Source organism: Pseudopodoces humilis, chromosome 10 (genome assembly GCF_049639895.1).
Source record: "Pseudopodoces humilis isolate 2021_Gansu_Grassland_sample_001 chromosome 10, ASM4963989v1, whole genome shotgun sequence".
NCBI classification, from domain to species: Eukaryota; Metazoa; Chordata; class Aves; order Passeriformes; family Paridae; genus Pseudopodoces; species Pseudopodoces humilis.
In genome coordinates, this window is record NC_142209.1 from 14,488,223 (window position 1) to 14,512,833 (window position 24,611).

At 40.3% G+C, this 24,611-nt stretch overlaps 1 protein-coding gene across 1 annotated transcript; it reads left to right on the plus strand.

The window, feature by feature from the left end:
- The first annotated feature begins 3,667 nt into the window (after window positions 1-3,667).
- On the plus strand, window positions 3,668-24,266 carry ALG14 (ALG14 UDP-N-acetylglucosaminyltransferase subunit). Its single transcript, XM_005520964.3, has 4 exons — window positions 3,668-4,067; window positions 6,411-6,562; window positions 10,773-10,895; window positions 23,896-24,266. Exons 1-4 carry the CDS (start codon window positions 3,935-3,937, stop codon window positions 24,124-24,126), a joined length of 639 nt encoding a protein of 212 aa, XP_005521021.2. The 5' UTR covers window positions 3,668-3,934; the 3' UTR covers window positions 24,127-24,266.
- Window positions 24,267-24,611: the final 345 nt, after the last annotated feature.

Here is a 24,611-nt window from a genome sequence, read left to right on the forward strand (position 1 = left end):
GATCCCAAATAGTCTACTCCACTGATTAATTTAAAAAATACCTTTCCTTCCCAACCACAGAACTTGTTACAACTCTTAGGATGTTATTGCTCTTCTAGAGTCTTCCAGATGCAGTTTGCATTTCTAATATTAAAGAAGAACTATGAGAAACCCAGTTAGAAGGTTTCAGGTTTTGTCTAATCAAAGAGCATACCGCTTCTCACAGTGTTTCTAAAAACACCATAAGCACATAAAAAGAAATAACAGCTTCCTGAAAAAAAAAAAAAAAAATCAAGTTTACTTATGTAACATATCTGTTCTCACAAATCACTTCCATTAAAATATGCAGAAACTAAGATACATTCTACATTACAATTTTTTCCAGTAGCAAAGCCCAAATGATTCCTGTCATTTTTCTCACCCAACTGCTTCTACCGTTTTGCTAGTTTACTCATCAGTAGTGCTGATGCAACTGTTGTGGAGCTGCAATCTAAGCCAAAACAAAAAAAAAATGACCTCATTTTAGAAAACAACAGTACACTCACTCTTGCTCATAGGAGTAATTTTAGAAACTGTAATTAGAAGGGAAAAAAACCCCAAACATCACAAGTATTCAAAGTGCCAGTTAAGAAATCATGAATATAAGGTGTATTTCAGTTGAATGGAAAAATTCTTGTTTAACAGTTAAGAATTAGATCACATACAGGTGGAAACCCAGAAAGGGAATTACTGTCAGATAGCCAAAGCAGTCTACATTTCATTTCAGGGAGAAAAATAGTTTTATTTATATTCCAATTACAGCCTTTCCTGTTGGAGACAAAAGAACCTGAAACACAAAGACCGAGCTTTGCTCAGTTCCCTTTAGTACCCAGCAGTGTAACTTTCAAAGGAGACATGCACCCCAGGTACCAGGAGGCTTCCACAGAAAATATTCACATATAAAAAGGAGAGCAGCACGTCTTTCTTTGGAACATTGTCTCAAAAGTGGTACATGGAAAAAATACTGTACCTATTTTTTCCTATTCAAGAGTTTCAGAGTTGAACAACAGTGGCCAATTATTTAGAACAAGTGTGGTTCATTTCTCCTTCAGTGAAGAAGTTCAAAGCTAACTTCCTGCATCAGTAGCAGAGGTGTCAGAGGCAGCCTCTGCACCTGCATCACTCCCTGTCAAACGTCTTTTCAGAGCAAGAGCACCACCTCCTCCCAGACATCAAGGGTCACTCACTCCCTTGCAGACTGGAGAGCAGTATCCAGCACTAATCACTGCCTTCCTCATGGAATTCCTGTGTTTCACCTGCTTCACATTACTTAGCTAACATGTGCTAAACTTTGCTTCTCATATTAACTTTCAATGCACAGCTGATGCTGAGAGATTTCTCAAGGCACTTCCCAGAAGGAATCATGGCCAAGCATTCAGCAGACACCTGGAGGAGCAGACACCAACCCGCTTTCTTCAGGAGTGTTAGAGTTGTTGCACTGAAGTCTCCCAGGTCCAGAACATGGTATCAAGGGAGCAGGGATTTGCCATGATGAAAAAACGCAAATAAACCTATGTCCTACTGAGAAAAAGTATAATAAGCAGTGTTACACTGCAAAAGGGATCTTCATGAGCACTGCTCAGTTTTCACAAAGGAAAAAAAAAATCCACAAAACTTTATTGCAACTAGGTATCAGATTGTTGCCTCAGTCTTTAGTTGTTTTGACCAGTTTTACCAAATTCTGAATCCTCCCTCAAGTCTTGCAATCTTCCCTGGATACTACTTGAAAACTATATCCCTTACTTTTGCAAATTTAACAATGAGTTAGCAGACTACAAGCACTAGCTGAAGGAGTTTATGAAGCAAACTCACTGCTTAGCTTTTTAGACTCCTTGAAAGTCAAAACCTTTGCTTTGCATCCAAGAAACTGTCTACTCCAAAGTACAGGTCTGCATCATTCTTATTTTTTCATCTTATTTTTATATGCCTTACAGCTTCCCTGTTTTTAGGTCAGTTTCTCATTAATTTCACGGAATACCTTTACAGAAGAATTCTGTATTAGAAAGGGAAGTGTGTACATACAGAATAAATAATGTGAAAAGGAGAAAAGTGGAAGTTTTTTTATGTCAATCTCTGTTGCTGAGTTTCCAGGACTGTTTCTTGGAACAAGATGCCCAATGAAAAGCAGTTCTTTAACATTTGTGGTAGGAAAAAATAAGAGCAAAGGAAAGATCTTGAGAAGTCTTGAAAAAAAGCCACCTTAAATAAAACAATTGCTAGCTACACCTGCTCTGGCAACCAGGATAAATTCTACATCAATGACATATATTTTCCTTGAAGAGACTGCAAGTGGAGAAAAGATGAACATAAACAAAATTACTGCTTAAATTGTCTATAGAACTTACAGTCTTGTTTTAACCTAGTAGTTCATGTCCTGAAAAGGTATTGTGGTACTTTCTTCTGTCATTGACTTGCACCTCTATTGTCCCTACTTATTAGCTTTATGTAGCTAATTAAGTGGAAATCAAAATGAATTTTGGAAATTTATGCATCATCAAGAGAACTTTTAATTAAAACCTTGTTGCTTCCAAATGTCAACAATGACTAGGCAGTGAGATACTTTTTGTGAGGTTACTAATTTGGGTGGGAGACAAGCTTAACATGATAATAATGGTTTTAATACTCTCTGCTTAAACCAACTGCAAAATTATATGTTACAATGATGTAAAGAGAAAAACATAATCTCTAGAACTTTGAAGCATGAATCAGAAAGATTCCCTTCAGATCTTAAGATGGCAAAGGATTGTTGGAGCTTGTATCTTTTACTTGTACGACATGCAGTAACCATTGGAAGCCACAACTGGCATGTCTCTGTTAAAAATGAGAAAGGGACATTAAGCTTTCAAGGCTGGTAGGGATACCAGAAGTCCAGTTTGTTCAGGAGTAAGAGGAAAAAAAACAGCCAGAGAAACCATGGCAGGCAGATGAAGAATTGCAACGTGTTTGGTCTATTGTACTTGAGGTACACAGCTGCCACGTTTCATGTTTGACAACTCACCCCATAAAGCAGTAGCGTCAAACCTCTCCATACAGCTCCAGAGTTCATTGCTCCTGATTCGCAGGTTAAGAGGAGGGCCTTGCTCCCTGCCAGATAATTTAAGGACAATGACGAATACACTCTTTCCTAATCATAAAATGCAGTATGTTACTCTTTCTAGCAAAGATTATGTCGCATCTGAGATTAGCCCAGGGGCTGAATCATCGCTATCTCCCAACAAAGGCCGGATGCTGACAGAGACAGAAAGAGTGCTGATCTATTGCTCTGTGCTTCTTACTGAAATAAAAAGCTTAAGTATTACCATGAATGAAAACAAGAACCACGGCAGGCAGTGAAGTGTTAATATTCTTTATTTTATGCATTATTGCAGGCTGTGTATATTACAGCTGTATACCTGGAACAGTATCACGTGCACGCAGGAATCACGCTCCCGCAGGAAGGTGCGGGTCGTGGAGCCGCACGGCTCCTGCTGCGGCCTGTGCTGAGGCAGGCGGGTCTCTCTCTCCCGGCCCTGCTGCGGCCCGTGCTGAGGCAGGCGGGTCTCTCTCTCCCGGCCCTGCTGCGGCCCGTGCTGAGGCAGGCGGGTCTCTCTCTCCCGGCCCTGCTGCGGCCCGTGCTGAGCGGGCAGGCCCGGCCTGCGGGCCCTGACAGCGCCGGCTCTCGTTTACCCCCGTGTTTCTCTGGGACGCCAGCTGGAGGGCAGCGGGTTCTAGCGGGTGCCCAGAGGAGCGGGGAGCCCCTCACGCCGCATCACCGCATCCAGGGCCCGCCGCGTCCCGGGCCCGCCGCGTCCCGCTCGCGGCCCCTGCCAGCCCCAGAGCCACCAGCGCGCTTAGAGCGCGAGGAAGTTTGAACCGCGCCGGCCGCCGTACGAGGGAGGTGTCACTGCCGCTTCCGCGAGAGGTGGCCCCACCGCGCATGGAGCAGCTGCCCGTCGTCGTCGTCCTGCTCCTCCTCCTCTCTTTACTGCTCGTCCCGCTGGTGCTTCTAGACAAAAGATGCCGCGGTCGGCAGACGCCTCCGTTCAGTCTTCTGGTGGTGGCGGGCTCTGGTGAGTGGGGGGTTGCCGCCGGCTGGAGCGGATGGCGCCGTAGAGCCTGCCTCTCCTGGTTCCTGAAACTACGAGTCCCGGCATACAGCGCGGTGGGCAACCAGCGCTGCGCCGCCGCTATGCCCTGATGCGTGCCGGGAGTTGTAGTCACGGTTGCCTGTGTCCGGGGCTGGGGCCCCGCCACAGGGTAACTCCTGCGGTCCCCCCGGGCCGGGCTGGGTGTCCTCGGGGCCGCCGCCTGCCTTTGGGTGTTTTGGTTCTCGATTTGAGTCACTGGTCACGCACGAAGGCATCGATAAACTGGTGCAGGGCTGACCTGTGCAGCTGCTCGGTGTTCTGACTGAAGATTACCGGCGGCGATGCAGCGCTCGGCGTTTCAGAGACTGGCACGCCCCTTACATACGTGGCATTTTGCAATCTATCCGAACCACGTTGCTGTGATTTACTTAGCAGGGTCGCTCGTGGATCCATCAGAGACAAGAATGTCACCCCTCGCTCATGGGGGTGTACACATCTGCTACTCCTTGTTACGTTGTTATCAGAGTTGAAGGCAGTTAATTTACCTCCAAAAATTATTTGAAAATTTGCAGTTGACAAATACAGGCCAGCTGTGATTTCAGCACCTCAATATCCCTTTGGTTTTTCCACACCAACTAATTGAGTGATAATTCTGAGATCTTTCTGCATCTGAGTTTCACTGGCAGGTTTATAATTCTTCAGGTCATCTTTACTTCCACTAGGGCTGGAAATGTGTGTATTTTCCTTCAGTCCTTTGGAATCTAGTTTGTCTGTATTAAAAGAATATTTCCATCATACATCATACATCAGCTTATCAGGTGAAATAATACATGTCAGTTAAGATTCATGTAATGTTCAAGCCTATTCTTTAAGACTTTTAAGCTCTTCTGTGAATGCTCAGCTGATTACATTAAAATTTGTGAAATTTTCAACAAACACCACTCAGGAGAAAATATCTCCAAACGTATTTGAAAAATACAGCATGAAATTGTGTGGAAAGGTGGCAAAGTCTAGTGCATTGCTGCAACACAGCTCTCCTTGTTGTCAGTTGTTCGCCAGCTAGGAGCGTTTAACCTGTGCAGCACAGGTCTCTTGGGAGCCTAGTGACCCTGAACAGCAGGAGGTAGTAGGAATACATTTAGTTTGCTGTTTTGGTCTGCAACGTCCAGCAGAGTGAAAAGCAACACATCCAGTAAACACATTTATGGGTGTGGTTTCATGTTGGTCTGATGCAGTCCAACAGATAAAAGGTGAGACTGCTCCACTTCACCTACACACAATCTTCCTACTCCCCCCCCTTCCACTCCTACATAAATATCCCTCTAACTGCTTTTCAGGGTAGTCAAATGACAAAAAAAGAAAATTAACCCAGCTCCCAAAAAGCACAGTATGTACACCTTCCCCTTTTTTCTGGTTTAGTGCCAGTTTAGCTCCAGGACATAGTGACCCTGCAATTAGAAGGTTGCGAAGTCCCGTTGAAGGGCAGTGCTCAGATCAGTGGCGGGAGCAGGACTGTTTGTTCTGTCAGCACCCAGTGGCTGCATCACTGCCAGGTTACACTGCCAGGTGACACTGCTGGGGCTGACAGGGCTGGGGCTGCAGAGTGACACTGCTGGGGCTGACAGGGCTGGGGCTGCAGGGTGACACTGCTGGGGCTGATAGGGCTGGGGCTGCAGGGTGACACTGCTGGGGCTGACAGGGCTGGGGCTGCAGGGTGACACTGCTGGGGCTGACAGGGCTGGGGCTGCAGAGTGACACTGCTGGGGCTGACAGGGCTGGGGCTGCAGGGTGACACTGCTGGGGCTGACAGGGCTGGGGCTGCAGGGTGACACTGCTGCCTGGCTGGTTTCGGTATGATGAGCTGGGGTAGCACAGCCCCTGCTCTGGCAGGTGGCAGCACTGGGCACAGGGCAGGAGCAGTTCTGCTTCCAAGGTGCAGCTCTCAGCCAGATCCTGTCCAGCTTCATTTTGGCCATCACCCCATGGGGTGGCCTTTGAGTGCAGCCCACAGTGTCACTCTTTGCCCGATTGTTCTATGCCATTTACAGGACATTAAACACAAACATCAGACTCCTGTGTGACCCTGGTTCGATCCCATTTCACTGGAAAGCGTCCATCAATACTGCTTCCCTGGGAGCTGAGTTCCCTCCTTGTTACCTAAACAGTCTCAGCCATCCTCTAATTGAATCCTTTCCGCTGAAGATACTTTCTCACTGCTAGTAGTAATACTAATATGCTTTAAAATGAAAAGTGACTGATTCAGCTGAAGAAATGGAAAGTTACAAAACTCTTCAGTTACTAATTGCAGTTTGTTTTGTTTTACAGGTGGGCACACAACAGAAATCCTGAGGTTACTTAGCTGTTTGTCAGAGTCATACTCTCCTAGACATTATGTTTTGGCAGACTCAGATAAGATGAGTGAAGCTAAAATACGTTCTTTTGAACAAAAAAGGGCTGAAACATTCTCCAAGTCCCAGGTAACTTGTTAAACACTCACGTAAGAAAAATGCTCTTGGCATTCTAATTCAAGATAATTGGGAAAGGATTCCTTGAAAGGACATTTATACCAGCTAGCAACCGAAGTGTTACTTGTAGCTATAAGAATACTGGAGCAAAAATATTGCAGAGGGGATTTTTTTTTTTTAGTTTGGCATTTCCCTCAGTGACACATAGTATTTTTTTGAAAGAACCTATACAGAAAAATATTTTATCTAAGAAAACCTTAATTTAAATTGTATTGGCTTTGTGTGTTTCTAGACTGTGTCTTGGTTGTGTTTTTAAAATAAAGTATTAAATGTGTGTTTAAAAGGGGTGCAAGGCCTCTGAATGTCAGGTTTCTGGCTAATGACCTGAGTAAATTCTGAACTCCTAAAAATCATGAAAAAATCATTAAAATATCTTGTTTAATTTTTTTCTCAGATGCTTGCTTGCTTTCAGCTAGTTTGCAGTATGGTTAACAGGCAGCAGCATAACTGCTGACCTAAAGTGAAAATCTACTTTCTGCTAATTTCACTGACATCCAGTGAAATTAGTAGAAAGTATTAGCGGTATAAGTACCATGGAAATGAGTGTTCTGGCTAAAAAAATATTAAGTCCTTTTGAGCAAATAGTACAGCACACAGTAAATTAATTATTTGCATGGTGTTGATTTCATATGGTGCACTTCCATTGTTTCCAGCAGTGCTGTTGGGACAAAAGACTGTGGGACTCAGTACCAATGATTTTCAGAATAAATCCTTTTAATCTAAGGCAACTGCTGCTAAGATGAACCACAGGCTCACTAAGGAATGAAATTTTTAAGTTTGTTTACCGCAGCTTTCACCTCTCATTGTGCACCAAGGATGAATGTTTATTAATAAAGTGACCAGAGGTATTTCCTGTTCAGAGATATCTTGCTGGATAAATAGCCTTTCACACAGTTGTACTCATTTACCTGATGAATGTCCAACCCTAAATTATTTGATTTCCTGAAGAAACATATTTTCAGTATTAAAAGGTTATGTAGTTTTCATAGCTCACTTATTTTTGCTAAGCAGCTTCTCTTTTATAACCCCTCCAACTACTAACAAATCCTGTAGTTATGTTTTCCCCCAACACTGAAAGCCAGAGGAGCATTTTTGGCTGTATGTGAGTTTGATGTCTGGATAACAGATGCTTCTTTTCCTTTGACCATTCTCTTTCTACTGAGCAAAAGTATTTAGAGTGAAAATGAAAGATAATTTTTGGAAAGTAAATATCACATATCAAATATAAATATCACCCATAACATATGTTTGCTGAATTTCAGAGTGTGCTTTCACACACACACACACACACACACACACACACACACACACACACACACACACATTGCATGTGTTTTGTTATTTGGGACACTGGAGATCATGAAAAATTTGAAAATTATGTTCTAGTAGCTTCTTGCAGCTTTGCATAAATGAAAGGGAGAAGTCTGAATGCTTCAACACATGATCATTCCCTTCCTCATCTGGTTAAGGATGTAGATTTTTCCAGACCTAGGGACCAGATGGAAGACAAATTACAATAATGATGTATCAGAAAGCCAGTGATGTAAGAGAAAATTAAACACACACACCTCCCCACCCCCACAAATATTTTTCTTTTGGATCTGTGCTCTAGCTGTTCTCTAACAGCTATTCAGGGAGAAGGAAAGAAAGCCAGAATGAGCATCTCGCTTGCAAGAAGAAAAATGCTGCACCTTAGCCCACTATGTCTCTTGAAAAAGAAATGAAAAATGTTTCCTATGAGAAGTCTCTGGTCCTGCTATCACTGGCTTCTTTGTTCTCTGTTGCCCCCCACCTGCAACCATATCTATTCCACATGGATGCCTGCAGAGCTGTTACTCAGGGAACCTTCCATGCTCACAGAGAGCCTGTTTCAGCTGCCGGCGACATACTCTAGCAGCAGAGAGACAACTTATATTTGTTGACTGAAGAACATGAATTCCTAGACCCCCACTGGTCATGTCTGAGATGAGCAACCAGATTAACTTACCTTTACATAACCCTCTTCTGACAATATGTTCTTTTCCATTTCTTGAGAGGCACTATGCTAAGAAATCTTGTTTCTCATCATGGAAAAGAATTATGTAAACTCAGTTTCTTTGCAAGCATTGCAGTATTTTCAGCTGAGCATATTATAATAATTCACTGTTTTCCACCAGCTTTTTCTTGCATCCTTGCAAGCGGCAGTATTAACTAGGTAAAGGTTTTGAAATTACATTACAGACTTGCCAGTTTGGAACATTTGTCTTCAAATTAGAAAAAAAAATTCTGAGTGCATTAAAGATGTAAAGAAAAAAAATGCAACAACATGACACAATAGTAGATAGGGGAGAAATCTTTTTCTGGTATCAGACATACTATGCAGTATTCCAGCAAAATATACAGGATGTAGCTTTGGAATGTTGACAGTACTTCATGAGATGAGAGACTGGGATTACAGAAGCATCTGGCAGTGGCTTTTTAAACAAACAAACAAACAACAACCCCCCCCCAGTTTTGTTTTTTCATTTTAATACTTAGGAGTTGTTTGATGTATGGACTGAAGTCCTAACATGACATAGACACTGATGTGAAGAGTTTCCAGCATGTTTTGAGAAAAGCCTAGATAAAATCAGCTTGATCTTGACTTGAATTCTGCAAGTAAATTCCTACTTCGATAGTGTTTGGAGTTCCTGCCAAGTTCTGCTGAAATTATTTGGGTTTTTTTAATGATGATGGAAATCACATTCAGTTTTTTTGTCAAATACTCTTTCAACACCATTCTTACAGTGAAGGTTCATCTGAATAGTTCCACTGGACCCTGATCTGCCTAAAGCCACCTTATCATATATTTCTTGCAGGGCTGAGTGCTACACAAGGGTCTAAACTCTACTTGGAGTCACTTTTTATCAACTGAACTCTTCCAAAGCTTTAAGAAACAGAGGTAGAGATAACCAGAAACCTGTTGAATAGGGAGCAGGGGGTATGTTTATTTTTCCATAATCTGTTGTCTGAGTAATGCAATCAGAGTTTCAACACCTGCAAATAAAACATAAAAAAATCAATTTGTAACATTTGTTAATGCCTTCCAGTATGACAGCTATTCAAGAAATGTATCACAGTGGAACAGGATAATGGCAGTCAAGAAAATTAACATTCTGCATTTATAAGTGTTGGGAGGTTTTTTATTCTTTCCACCTTCTATTTAAAAATAGTCCCAGTTACTGCTATTCAAGAGAGATTTGTAGTTTGTATTTACCATACAGCTTTTGTTAACATCCTCTTTCAGAGGCACAAATCATCAGGACTAAGCTATCACAATTAGCAATGTACACATGAAGTAACTGCGCAGTTTTCAATATTTGGAGTTTCTCACACCCCATATAAGTTCCTCCAGAGTGGTGGTGATCTGGTGTCCCATGTGAAATGAGGAAACAACCACTAGCCACATGTCAGCATCACTGAATACTGCACTGCAGCCACTACACTTGTCTTTCATTCATGCAGTCAAAAATGTCATTGGCATCAGGAGCGCCTTCTGACACAGCAATAATTCTTAGGTGCAGCTCCTCTCCGTGGAGGTAAAGGCACCTGCAGGGAGGGCAGGCAACTGCTCCCAGGGTTTCTAAACAAAAGGAAAGCATCTTTGCTTTATTAATTTGATACCTTTTACACAAAGTGAATAATCTATATTTAGGGAAAGAACAAAGAAAGTTACTTCTTTAGCTATTTTTTATTTAACGATAAGATTTTCTTTCCTGTTTCTTTATGCAAATATTTTACATTTTGACTATACATCGTGCATATCATTTGAATACTCACTGAGTACTCATTTAGAGGATGGTGATGTCTGCTTTTACACTTTGAAGGCCCTCCGCGGGCCCGGCTGAGCGGCTGCTGCGGTCGATGGCCGGCACTGGCGGCCCCGAGCGCCCGCGAGGTGCCGCCCTCGCCCCGCGCTCCCGGCGCGGCTGCCGGGACTGGGGGTAACCTGAGACGGGGCTGAGCAGCAGCTGCACACCTCCGAGTCCTCGCTGTACTTTACTTTTTGTACACAAGCGTTTCCAAACGAAGAAAAGTAAAAAAAAAAAAAAAAAAAGTTGGCACAGACAGATTGAATAAGAAGGAGCCACAACATTCTCCGAAAAGTAAAAGTAACAGCTCTGCTCCTCGTGCTCTTTTCCAGTTCAGCCTTGATCGCATTCCCAGAAGCCGGGAGGTTAGGCAGTCTTGGATCTCCTCTGTGGTAACAACACTGTACTCCGTACTGTACTCTCTTCCTCTGACCTACAAACGGAAACCAGATTTGGTAGGTAAAGTTTAATTTATTAAGAACTTGCTAATCCACAGCGTAGAAGCATTTGGAACATGCAGACTGCATCTCATGTGTATGCTTAGGTTTACAATTCACAGGAAAACTATTTTTATTGTTAAATTAAATATAGCAGCAATACATCAAGGAAGAGAGAACAGGTTGCACTGCTGGCGAATTAGAATAGCAAATACCAGTTTTCCCTCTCAAAGTTTGCAAGTAACTTCAGAGAGTCACTCCCTTGTTATGCTGGTAGAGCCAGCAAAAACAAGATTGCTGCTCCCTGATATTATCTCTTCAGGATTGCAGCAGCACAAACTATGCCTGAAAGCCTGGTTATCCTGTTGGCTGGACTTGCTTCTAAAATGGTATGACCAGTCTGGCACAGACAGGTTCAGACCAGCACAAATATATACAGATTCAGTTCTTGTGCTTACATGGACTTTTGAGTTACAGTGCATATTTATTTAATTTTTGGCTGACTGACATTAATTATCCCATCTAATGACAAAAAGCATCACTGCTGAGGTAGCAGCTCCTCAGCACTTGAGTAGCTTTTTCAAGCTGTTCAGAAAACTGCACTCTCATGCTAATTACATTTATTTAAAAATATTCCACACACTTAAACAAGTCAGAAGCATTTAAGGTTGTCAGATACTAAGGTTGTCAGATACAGTGGAAATATCCAATCAAAAAAGTTTTGTGTTAATACAAAAGGTAGTGCATAGAAAAGGTAGTGGTCTCCTAGCTTTAAGTCTTACAGTTTTGTAAGAAAAATTTACAGCTGGCTTCTTGCTAGAGTTGTTGTCGTCTTAAGGAGTCAGTAATTTAAACTTGAAGGGTTTTTTAAAAAGTATTAGTTTAGCAGAACTTCAAATTAATATTTTATGAGGTTTAAAATACTTAAATGAAACATGTAAAAACTAGTGCAGTTACAAGGTATTTTTCATAATTTAGTGGTAGCATCTATACACACACAGATATTTGTAAGGATATTGGTAAGGAGACTTTTTTTAAAATCCCTCTGTGAACTGTATGGCTAATTCTAAAGGGGCTTTTTAATGTTTGTGATATTTTGAATGTCTAGAGAGGCTGCTGTGAGTAATGTGATCTCATTTGCTTCAGTAGTACTGGTCAGTTCCTGTCAGATCAAAAGCTACTTGCTTGCTGGACTTTTCAAACAGTTTAGTGTGCAGAACAACAGGAGCAGTTTTTTTTAGCAGTTACTGTTTTTCAAGCCTATTCTGAAAACTGGAGATAAAAACTGGGAGAGGGGAGAAGGTGGCATGCTATTCTTTCTACAGTGGTTTTAACTGGGGCAGTGGTAGTAGTCAAGTTTGTTTACATGAGCAGACAGAAAAATGTGAGTAATGTATTTAGTAATCTTTGCTAAACACCTATGTTTGCTACACCTCTATGTTAGGTTAGTATATATATATGTATTTTTTTTTTACTTACTGCAAAAGAAATTGACTGGAAAAAATTTCACTGGGTATCTTAATAAAGAAAGCAGGAAGCTACTAATCTAATTCCATGTTTTCTGTTTACCAAAGGAATTTAAAGTGACAGTGAGATTTACACAGAGTTATTAGAAATGGTGTTGGAGTTGATAAACTGTGATAAGCTATCAGAAGACTAACATTTTGAAAAACACTTGTGCTTGTAAAATTAAGGGTATGTTTTAGCAAGGCCTTTAAGCCCTTTGCTGTGTTTAAAGCAACCCCTGTCTCAAAATGAGATCCAGAGAGTCTTTATCCATTGTTAAAGCACTGGAGGGGAATGCAACCCCAATTACTTTTTGTCAGGTGCTATTATCAGCCAAAATTGCAGCTGGCAGAAGCATCCCTGGCATTATGGCAAATCATGTACCACTTGAAAGCTGCTCACATACTACTACTTGTATGTACATACTATTACTTGTATGTATATCTTACTTTAAGAATTCTGCAAAATATAATAACTCGGAGAGATGCAAAGATTTTAAAACATTTATCCAAGGAGTCTGGTTCGGGGATTAAAATGCCTCTCATTGCCAGTAAAAAGACTGTATGGTATGTGAAGCAACTGGTAGTGTTTAATTGCCTTTCAACAAAAATGTTTGCAGTGAATTGAAACTCTACCTCTACTCTTGGCAAAATGTAATGCTTAGTAATGTAAAGAGCTAGAAAGGCTGGGACAAATGCTGGCATTCACAGGACTCATCAATAACTTTTGGCATGGAAATCAACAACCAAGTTTGGAAACAAGCACAGTATTACATCATGCTGAGAGCTTCATATTTTTAGACAGGAGAGCTTACGGGAGCTGTACATTTTCAGGCTAGACACTGGTTTTGTTTAACTGCAGGGGGGAAAGACAACTTCGAGTTGCTTCTAAGTAATTTAGGGTGTGTATATCATGAGCCGTCCCCAAATCCTTACACTTGCTTTCAGGATGGTCAGAAATATGTGTATGTATGAGGGAATGACTGAAGTCTTCTCTAGGCAGCCAAAAGCTTGAGAAACACAGAAATGTTGCAGTTGTCAAGAAATGCAGGACAAGAAAAGCACTGCAAAGAGAGCCCAAAACCATTAGGTGCACAAAGGGAAGATCTGGAACAGATATGCCACTTATGCCAACCTAAGCCTGTCTGTGGGGTAAAAATACCTGCAAAAGAGAAACAGCAAACCCAGTTGCACAGGAGTTACTTGATGAGCACTTGATATGTGCTTAATTTGTTGGGCACTGTGTCCCTTTTGTATCTCATAGTGATCTGGCAAGACTTCTTGGTTTACTTTTCCTGAGAAATCAGTTCCATCTAACCCTTATTCAAGACAGTAAGTTCAGAAAGAACTGAACAACTTCCAGGAGATCTTTGCTTCTTCTTCTTCCAGGACTTGACCCGTGCTTGAAGTGGGCCTCCAGAGAGTTTAGAAAATGTAAAAGTTAGCTTAGTTGCTCAGCTTGAAATCATCTTCAGAAGGCCTATTTCTGAGTTATGAACATCTGCACTCTGCAAAGTCCCTTTAGAGATATTAAGCCAAGTAACAATTAAGATGTCAGAAGTGGCGATTGGTTTGTGTTTCTATAGCCAAGAATTATAGAAATGTGTCAGAGTGTTTTGCAGGTGAATGTGCGGTGGGAATTTTTTTTACATCTGACTTAGATAGGCTTCCTATACAGAGACCTAAAATTCCAGGGAAGGAAAGGCTTGTGCCAGCACACACTGCCTACACCCACTTTGCCCCAGAAAAGCTTTTAAAACCATTCATCAGCTGCAGCCAGATTTAGTGTGCAGTCTCCGAGATTGCAAATTCCTACCAAAACAGGCAGCTGGTCAGAGAAGAGAGACTTTTGTTGTCTTCATTGAGAGAAAGACTAAGAAGAAGCATAAAACCAGAACAAGTTGTTAAGATCTATTATCTAGAAAAGGATGCAAATCCTTATTTACAGAAAATTACACGAGCTGCACAGAGATTTTTCCCAAAGATAAAGAAAATTACTGCCCATTACATAGATTATTTGATATACAAGAAGGACTAAACTAAAGTTACCTCTTTCCTTTAATATTCTTGAAGTCAGTCAGTACATACAAGTTCAAAGGAAACTGGTCTTCAGTTCTCTTGCTGCTTACAGAACCATTGTCCTTGGGCGAGTTTGCCAACCCTGCAACTAAGTTTTCAGGTGATCTAGCCTTCTGTCTGGATCATGATTACCCTGCTCATTCTGGCATACCTGAAATCCAAACTGAAAATTAAGGATGTGCACCTACCACACAGCTGAAGCTGCAAAGTATTTTATCCACTACTTGTTTTCAGCCATAGATGGATCAATGATTTGCTATCCTTTAATATAATTAAATTTCACCTACATTTGTGCAGAAATGCTGCATAAAACTCCATACATTAGTAGAATGCACATCCTGGACTCTTAGGACCAGACTTTTTTTCTTTTCTAGGGACACCTCTCAACAGTTTCTACTGCCTCAGGGCTCTACAGAGCCTGAAATAAGTAGATATTTTCAGATGACTGCTATTTGGAAAAACCTGGGTTAAATCAGGCTAAGAAGGCGGTCCTCCCACATTAGGGCCTCCTTCCTGAGGGAAGTCTGTAGTAAGTTTACATTTGCACAGCAAGTACGTGCTCTGCTGTCTCTCCCTTCCAAGCAGCTATCAGTTGAATGAGTCTCTCCTTTATAAACTTCTTTCTAGAAGCCTGAAACCTGCACAGCTCATCATGCTTGTAGCAATCGCCTCTTCTTTTATGACTGCACATCCCATCACACATGCCTGGTCCCCTGACTGGTTAAACTGACTAAGGCAGCTTCTGGTTACAGAAGTGTTTGCACAGTAAGCTAAATGAAAGGAGATCATTATTTCATTTAGCTAAGATTTTCCATTCTTTGTGGCCTGCCCAAAATGTCTTAAGTTCATAACACTCTCACAGATTACTGTGACAAATAGTAAGTTATTGTCCCTTATATCACGGTTCTAATTGGAACTTTGTGGAAAGCTACAAAATCTGTGTGGTGGCGTTTTTTCTTCATTCATTTCATAACAAGTGAACTTTGTATAATGCAGTTTTAGGACTATCTGCTGCATTCTTTTGTGCACCGAATCTTTCTGCAGTGTTTATAATTCTTTTGGACCAGATTGATTGTATGTCTGATCTACTAATGTTCTTCTAGGATCAAAACAGTCAAAATAATCAAGAGTAAGAACACTGGATTAAGAACTTCAGTGATACTAATTTCTTTGTCTAAAAAGAAAACAAAGTGAAGGCATCAATATTTGTTTAACTTCGCAGTGTTGATGAAAATGAGTCTTATTCACCCCTCCTACCTCGTGTACTTTCTACAGTACCCTGCAGACACAATGCAGAATTCCCCTGTGCTGAGCACAGATAAACATCTGAAGCTGTTCTAGTCAGCTGGTTCAAAGCTGCTGTAGCTCTGCCCTTTCTGTGATTGCTAATTAGACTTGCCTATAGACACTCCTTTTCAGAGGGAGGACAGGAGTAGCAGTAAAGATGAACTGAGATCTTAGCTTAGATTTAAGGAGGCATTTTTAGACATAAAAGAGACTTAACTCATCAGCTATCAGGTTGATTATGAACCTAATGAACACCCTGGTCACACTTCCATGTATGTTATAAAGCATAGCAGTCTTGCTAAATCTAACCACTGGTATGCAGATGCAGACTGCCAACACCTCTAGGTTTTACACTGTGAAAATATTTCAGGCAGGTATTTGATGCACATTCTTGCTATACCAACTTCAGTGATTGGGCAGTAGTCCCAGAGATATTTTATGGACATTTAAATACCATGTTTAGTTAGCCTAAAATACTGCTTTCAAGCTGAAGTTAAACAAATGCCTGATTAATGAAAGACACACTGAGATTTGCTATTAAAGGTTCATTTTAGGCCGCTAGTAGTAACATATATGAGTATATTTGAAAGTCTTGGATTGAATTTCTCCTTTGGAGTAGAAGCAGACTACTAGGATAAGCAGTACTTTTTATATGAGGAGATACAAAAATTATTTGTAAAGAGGCTCCAAAAGGTTGGATAGTGTTTTTTGTGGTGACCAAAAGACTGTGGTCAGGTTCAGATTCAGCCAAGGTGACATTGCTGAAAGCCAGCTAGTACCTAGTGTTGTAGCTGGAGATGTAGTTCAGTAACTACAATTTAATTTACTTGGCAAAGCCTTTTTACTGAATTCTTTTATGACCAACTTTTTCATCTACACTGGGTCAAATTTCTTCTACTTCCTACTAATTTGTCAGCAGCAATAAGCCACATACTCGCTCCATAGTAATGTAGATAGGGAGTTAGTTTATTCTCCACCCTGTATCTACTTTGGTAATCTTGTTCTTTTTTAAGCAACCTATCCATCTCCCACAATTTCTCAAAAGACTCAGTGGTTGTTTTGTTGGTCCCACTAACAGCCTGGGTGTTCATGTAAAGCTTTAATAACCAACATTAACATTTTCACAGATTTTCACAGCCTTAGTACCAGCCTCACAGCTGTCATTTATTATTATTTTTAATTGATCATTCTATGTTTCTCATTTTTCATTTGGCAACTGGACTGGGAAGCTGATGGAAACTACCACTCCAAAGACCTTTTAATCCCAATGACAGACCTGTCACCTGGCATACAGGGGCTGTTAGGTATGGTGCCTATGGTTAGACTCCTTAGAAAAAATTAAAGCCTGCATGTTTCTTTAGGCATCCAAATGAAGATTCTCAAACCTTCCTCACTAAGCTGTTGCCTAACTTCTGACACTCTTAATGACCCCGCTCATATCTTTTCTTTTCATCAGTGAAGCCCTTGGGCGTACCCACAAGCAGACCTGAGCTGTTTCAAGTCTTACAGTGTCAAATAGCCACATGCATAGCTAAGCTCCTCTGCTCTGCTGAAATCCAGGAGCTGGGAGCTTCCCTCACTGCTTTGTATTTGGAGGCTGATGCAAATCACATCAGCTGGGCCTCTTCCCTTGTCTCTTGGCCCCGAGGACAGTGGGTTGGTAACTCTGGGTCAGGCCTAGAAGGCGGAATTAACAATGCCTTATGCTGTTATGATTAAATCCTTACATCTAGTTCCCAGTGGTCTTGCAGAAGCTCTCCTTGTCTCCCTGGAAAAATACACTAGGTAGGGTTTTTCTCTCTCTTTGTCCCCAAACCTTTAGAAAGTGAGACCTGCATAAAAGGTGATGCTTCCCAGTCTATTTCATTCTATAATGAAAGTAATACTCAGAAACAAATAGAATCCCAGCTGTGTAGTGTAGTAATTTAAGTCCTTGCTCCTCCACTTCTCTCTTCCCCACTCTGGCATTCACTAATCTTATTTATCCTGGTTAGGTAATCTGCCTGTAGGACCACACATGCCTCTGCTTGTTTTGAAGAGCACCTCACTTACTGGCTGTATTGTATAATAACAGATACTGTACCAGTGAGATCCAGAGGTGAACAGGAAACGTTTTCATGGCAGTGCCACAACCTACAGCTGCTGACCAGCTTGAACACAAGCTGTTGCTGTAGGACACTATAACTACCTTCTTGCACCCCTGATGATTCAAGTGATTTAGGCAGTAGAAAATAAAAGTGTACCTGGGTATAATTGAGTTCTGCTTTAATTACCTGATTTACATCACACTACACAGCTAGTATTTTGGCTTCTTTTTTTTTTTTTTTTTTTTTTTTGTTCTGCCTTGCATTCTGCAGGTAAGTTCAAACAGAAAATAGGGTGTGAAGTTTTAGTTGGTTTTATATGCAGGTGGTGGGGGAAAGTGAGCTGGATAAGATCTTCACTCATCAAAAAGAATAAACCAGTAAGTAGTTTAATGACCTTTCTATTGTGCAAACAGAACCTGAAATTCTTCTTTCTCCCCATCAATAACAATAATAAGGAATTGTTGAAAAAGGTTCCTGCCTTTTTTAAACCATAAAAAATATTAACAGTTCTAAGCTAATTTTTCTCAATGTTTGAAACTTGAATTTTCAGACTAAAGAGCAAGACTCGCAAAAGCTTCCATAAGAACACTCCCTCTCAACATGCTTAAGTATTTGAGTGTGAAGTTTTTGAAATAGTAATAAAATATTAAAACCAAACAAGGGCTGATGAGCTCATGAGATAATGTAATTTACATAGCAGAATACAAATGAATACATTGCAGAGTCTCTCGTGCCACAGAAACAACCACCTCCCCCATCAAAACAAAAAACACACAAAAAAATTCATTATTCCTGTAATATAGGAATAACTAATAGGTTTTTTCCTATGCTGTTATAAAGTAGGTATTGCATAGCAGTTAAAAGGTAGGACTTGCATAGATACAGATCATTCAGTTAACCCAGCTTTGCTCCATTTTGCGTCACTCCACTTGCCTTTGCCTCTTTCAGTAGTTGTCTATCAGCAGCACCTCCTATTCCCTTAGTGTTGTCTCCAGGTGTTCAGCACTGTGAAGTAGGGAGCCCTGCCAGAACGAAGGAGGCCTGAGCAGTGTCCTAAAGGTACTCCAGGAGGCAGCTCCATGCCTGGTAAGCAGCACAACTTCAGCTCACACATGCACATCCCCCCAGCAGCAAACAGCATCCCCACACCACCATCCTCCCCAGCCCCAGGAGCAGAGCAGTTTTTCTGCTCTCCACCAGGTGACAAAAGGCCAGTCTCTGCACAAGTCGTTAAGGAGAATAGCAGGAGTTGCCAGTTTCCTATGCAAAGCAAATTGCAAATTAGTTTTCCACTTTCTACTAAATTTAGGGGACTTCTGTTGTCCTCCTTTTGACTGTTGTAATTTGGGCACATAAATAGTACTTAAACACTTGCTCTTTAAAAGATAGGCAGCAATTGTATGTTTACATACTTAGGAGGAAAAATGCAAGTTTACTGCTTTACTCATTTTTGCTTTGACCAGTGACATTTAATCCCAGTGAAGCTGCAAGCTCTGCTTTCAGTGCTTTCCCTGGTAAATGTCATTCTGCTACAGTACTGCATTCACCAACTCTAAAGCAGCTTTTATCAGCAGTGGTGCCCTGTGCCAGTGTTCCTGGTGTTCCCAGACTGCTGGCTTAGCTTATTTTCTTTCAACAGCTGTGGAAAATATCTGAAACACAAAGAATTATTCCACTTTTATATAAAAGTGATTAATAGGAAACTAGATTTATAGAGTTGCTGAAGGTAAATGTTGTATTCTGATCCTTTACTTTTAAACCTCCATTAATATACAGCTTGATTCATTTATTGTACTGCTTAGAGTTTGGTTAGATTGAATTGGCAGAGAATTTTAGTATGTAGGACTTAGTATATTGGCCTAGCTGTGAGGCCAGGCAGCCAGTGGGCCAGTTTAACAGTGAGCAGGACATTTCCTTGCATTAGAGGTTCTTATAAATGGTGTAGAGAGACCTGCAGCACTGGCTTCTGGAACAATCCATTACAGTTTCTTGGCAACGAAGTAGGGACCCCCAGTGACCAGGAAAGTCCTTGGAGAATTGCAGCTCAAGAGATCATAAAAGTGACCCAAAAATTGTCTTTGGCCCCTTTTTTTCCCCCTTTCTGATGCCTTATTAAGGAAGGCTGAACTCAGAGATTTTTAGAGGCACATCACAAATATTCTACAAGCAGTCTTGTGGCTAAAGTAAATAGATACTGAATAAAACAGATAATTTTGAGTAGATAGTTGAGGGAAACACGCCCCAATGGCTGCTTGACCTTACAGAGGCCCTGGTCCCTTCTTGTCCAAGAGATGCATGCCTCTTCCCCAGAGCATACTGATGATTGCCATGGGCTTCACTGGGATATACTGGTATTTTGCTGGTGGGGAAAAACAAAAGCTTTGGTCTTTTCCAGGTGTAAGACATTAATCATTGTCCAGAATTTACTTTTGAATAGTGTTTTGAAATTCACTAGTAGGACTGCTCATCTTCTCATCTTTGAGGAAGGCTGTAGGTGATTCAGTCTCTTTCCATCATCCTTTCCAGTTTGTGTACAGGCAGGAGCTGAACAGCAGCATTTCTACCTTACACCTTCTGCAATGGTTCCTCTTCTTCATAATGTACCTATTTGTTTTCTCAGAAGTTTCCCCTGTATTCCTTGAGGAGTGTATGATACTGGACTCCAAGCAGAAGGACCACTGGTCTCCCTTCCTGCTGGCAGTGTGAGAGGGAGTAAGTAGGACTGGTCAGATGAGATTTTTTGGAGGGGAATTGCCACTGCAATTGCAACTGCACCAGTTCTAAGCAGGACATGTCTGTAGACATGCATTGAAGGGGTTAACCGAAGGTTGATTTTTAGTTCTGACTTACAGATCACAGCTACCAGTTCAGATAGAGATCTGTTTGTGGGCTTCAGCAGGTTTGTAACAGTCTCTTTCAGGGGCCAGTTCCTAAATCCAAGCATTTGGGGATATGAACATCTATAATCAGAGTATTATTATGAGCATTTTGCATACAGAAATCCTATAGAGCCATATCTGCTTTCTCCTGTTTGAATTCATATGTGTGGAAGGGGAAAGAGCAGAGGACATGAGTTATGATCAGACCATGTTTTTTTTAAAGATGCCAAGCCCATAATTTTCCTGATCCTTTTTCCTGCATGCAAGTACTTTTCCATGGATCAAAGGGCATCTGAGATGCAGCTTACAAATTATAAACAGTCAGTAGAAAGTGTAAACTGAGTGCATCATATCAAAACCTGAATATAGGAGAGGTATTTTATTTTATTTTATTTTATTTTATTTTATTTTATTTTATTTTATTTTATTTTATTTTATTTTATTTTATTTTATTTTATTTTTATTTTGGTTGCTGTGTTTCTGTTTTGTACCTCAACAAAGTAATAACAGCAGCTCAATGTGGCCTTTAGAGCTACATAGAGGTTCACAAATAGACCCATTTACTGGTGTTTCATTACATGATCTTTTGTGAGTACACTTAATTTAGAATTCATTGTGGCACTTTCCTCTGTGTGTGCATCTAGACACAAGGATACCAAAATACCAGAAGGACTGGAGCTGCTGGCCAGGCTTAATAAAGGGAAGAAGTAGGATGAAGTCTATAGCTTGATAAAGACCATGATTGTAAAAATTCAGCTTTTTCTAAAACCTGTTCTACAATTCTCAACTTCTGGGCCCAGTAGAAAGTTATGATGGCTACCTGACCAAAATAATATCCACAACTGATACATTTTGTGTCAGACTGGGGAAAGTAAGGGACCAATATTTAAGCTTTCGTAGTAGGTGGAGGCTAAAAGGGTGCAGAGCCATTCAAAAGGGAAAGCAGCTGGAAGGCTGCTTGAGAACAGGGATGCAAAGAGAGGTGAACACCAGTGATCACAAAGAAAACTTGGAAAGAAAGGATGGGTGGGAGACATCTCAGAGGATTGGGTAGAGTACAGACAAATTGATGGAAAATGATGGCACTGAGGAAGGGACAGGAGAGAGGATGGCAATAGAACGGAGAAAGGGACAGGGAGCAGTGAAGATAAATCAATATGTGTACTCCAGGTAGTTCTACTAAAGGAAAGTGGAGTTTCTGTTCAGCAGTAGTGCACATTTTTGTCTGTTCCCTTAAAGCTAAATTTTGAATAGAAAATCAATAGTTAGACTGTGTACAACAAGACTGTATATTAAACTCACAAAAATAGTAAGTAGTAAATAATTTTTGGGGGCTTCAGGTGCTTCTTATACTTCTTCAGGGATGCCGGTGGGTTTTGCCTGCAGACACAGCAGAGCACATTATTTCCTATGCCTATATTTAGAGTACAGTAACAAATGTTATTACAAACAGAGATACCTAAACATGCCTTAAGTTACACGTCAATAGCCATGTTCCAGTATCACAGTCAACATACAAATTAATCAATCTTTCCAGGAAATACTGCAAAATACGTAATTTAGTTCACAGATCTGGAAAAATTTCTTTGAAATGCAAAAAGGCAGTGTGTGTGGTTGGTTGATGTCCTTACTAAATGTAAAAAACAGATTTTCATTCTCAGTAGATTTTAGAGTAGGATTTAAGTGTGGATGGGCTTGAAATCAGGTTCTGCGGGAGATTTGAAACCACAGTATTCTACTCTGATTTCAAAATTCTAGGATGCAAAGATGATGTGTTAAGTTTCTTAGCTATCTAATACAAAAATAATATAAAATAAGTACATCATTGCAAGTTTTAAATTTGAGTATCTGTGGATGTTGATACCCTAAAATGTCAAGATTAAAATGGCATACAGCATATTACTTGTCAGGGACTCTGAGAAATTATCAGTGAAGTCTTGTATTAATAAATAGTTCAGTTAAGATCAACAATAAAATCAGGACATTTTTAGAAACAATATTACAGTCTGTTGATTCTGGTCAGAAAACACAGCATTAGAGTCATCACATCCCCAAGCTGGATTTCTGGGGCTATGATCAAGGCAAAGAATAGGTGGGAGAATTTGGAACTCCATAGCACCAAATCTGTTGTTGCTTTTAGCTAAAGCTAGGTGCTCTTAACCAGTTTATCAGTGAGATTTTGCCATGAAGCAGGAAAGGAAATGTTCTGAACTGTTACAGCCCTGAAGCAGAAATTGAGATTTTTCTCCCCACCAGTATATTATCTTTCACAAGCTGGTGAACTTGGAACAAAAAAAAAAAAGTGACTTTATGTGGTATAGGGCCATGATTTTATAAAAGAACTCTTTATTTCCATGTAACCCCAGCTGTGCAGAAAAGTGCTGATTACATGGTAGTATTTAAGTTTAGTAAGAAATTTCTTGCCTGAAATCAATTTTGATACCAAGTGGAGTGCCTAATATACCCCAATTTAAACCTTTTTCTTTTTTAAACAATCTGTTTTTCAGTTGAACAATATCTAAAATTAAAAGAGTACTTTATTTCATTGTTAACGTTACGTGAATTTGAGATCCTCTGCTCAAAGGACATGACATGTTTTTACCACTACGCCTTCCTTTTGTATTTGCTTTTAACTGTCTCCTAGTGTTTATTAAAAACAAAAAATAAAATCTAGTCACACATATCAGCTAACAGATTCTTGTGAAGGTCCTAATTCATCAGCACATTTTTTATGAACTCTTAAGTGTTCTGCTGACTTAAGCCAACGTTCAAGATGTTTATAACTGAATCCCAGGTTTAATCCTAATTAAATTTCTTTGGCTTTATTATGTGCACAGATTTCATGACTGATATAACACAAAGCTGAGAGTGGAAGCTGTTTTGGTTATATACCCACAAGTCAAGGAATTGTAAACTTTTCCTTCATAGAAATAACTGTCCCATCTCAGAGGTCTTTTCCTCCTTCATGACATGTAAAGAAATATGGTATTTTTGACAGCTACTTTGAAATAGTTTGTTTTGTTTGCCCCCCCCCTCCTATTTTTTCATATTAACTTGCCTTTTCTGGGTCTTAAAAAAAAAAATTAAAATATTTTTTTTTGTGTAAATGCAATGTTAAATAATTCTTTACTGTATGAAGGAACTCATTATTTACTTTTGTAATGTGTTTCATCTCTTTTAGATACTGTGCAATGGACCAGGAACATGTGTTCCTGTCTGTTTATCTGCTTTTCTTCTTGGCCTTCTTCGAATAAAGAGAACAATCATCGTGTATGTAGAGAGCATCTGCCGTGTGGAAACTTTATCCCTGTCAGGAAAGATTCTTTACTACTTTTCAGATTATTTCATTGTTCAGTGGCCTGATCTAAAGAAAAAATATCCCAAGTCAGTATATCTTGGTCGAATAGTGTAACAACAGAAGATAAGCTAGGCTTTACCTGAAATAGACTCTGCAAGCTCCTCACTTGAATTCCTGTAGTAATTTATTTCCAATAATTCCTGTTAAGAAATTAGGCTGGTACTTTAAAATGAGACAATAAAGATTTCTCTACATCTAAGTAAAATTTTTGTGTATTTGTATTTATTGCTATCATGTGGGTCTGTTCACCAGTAACCCATAGTGGCTCAAAGTCTGTGCTGTCTCTGTTTTCTTCTAGTTTTCCTGCTATGTGAATGGTAATTTTTGTCTACAAATAAACATGGCACTTTGTATGAATGTAACATTTCCTGTAAGGAAGCTTTGTGTCATTTTTAAAATTGTAAGCAACAAAGTCTTTTTCTAGCACAACAGACTTTATTTCCTTTATGCTAGTGGTGAAGTCCCTTGTGAATCCTTCGAGTATAAAGGAAACAGTTATATTAGGTTGGCTTCATGACAGTTTGTACTTTACAGTCTTC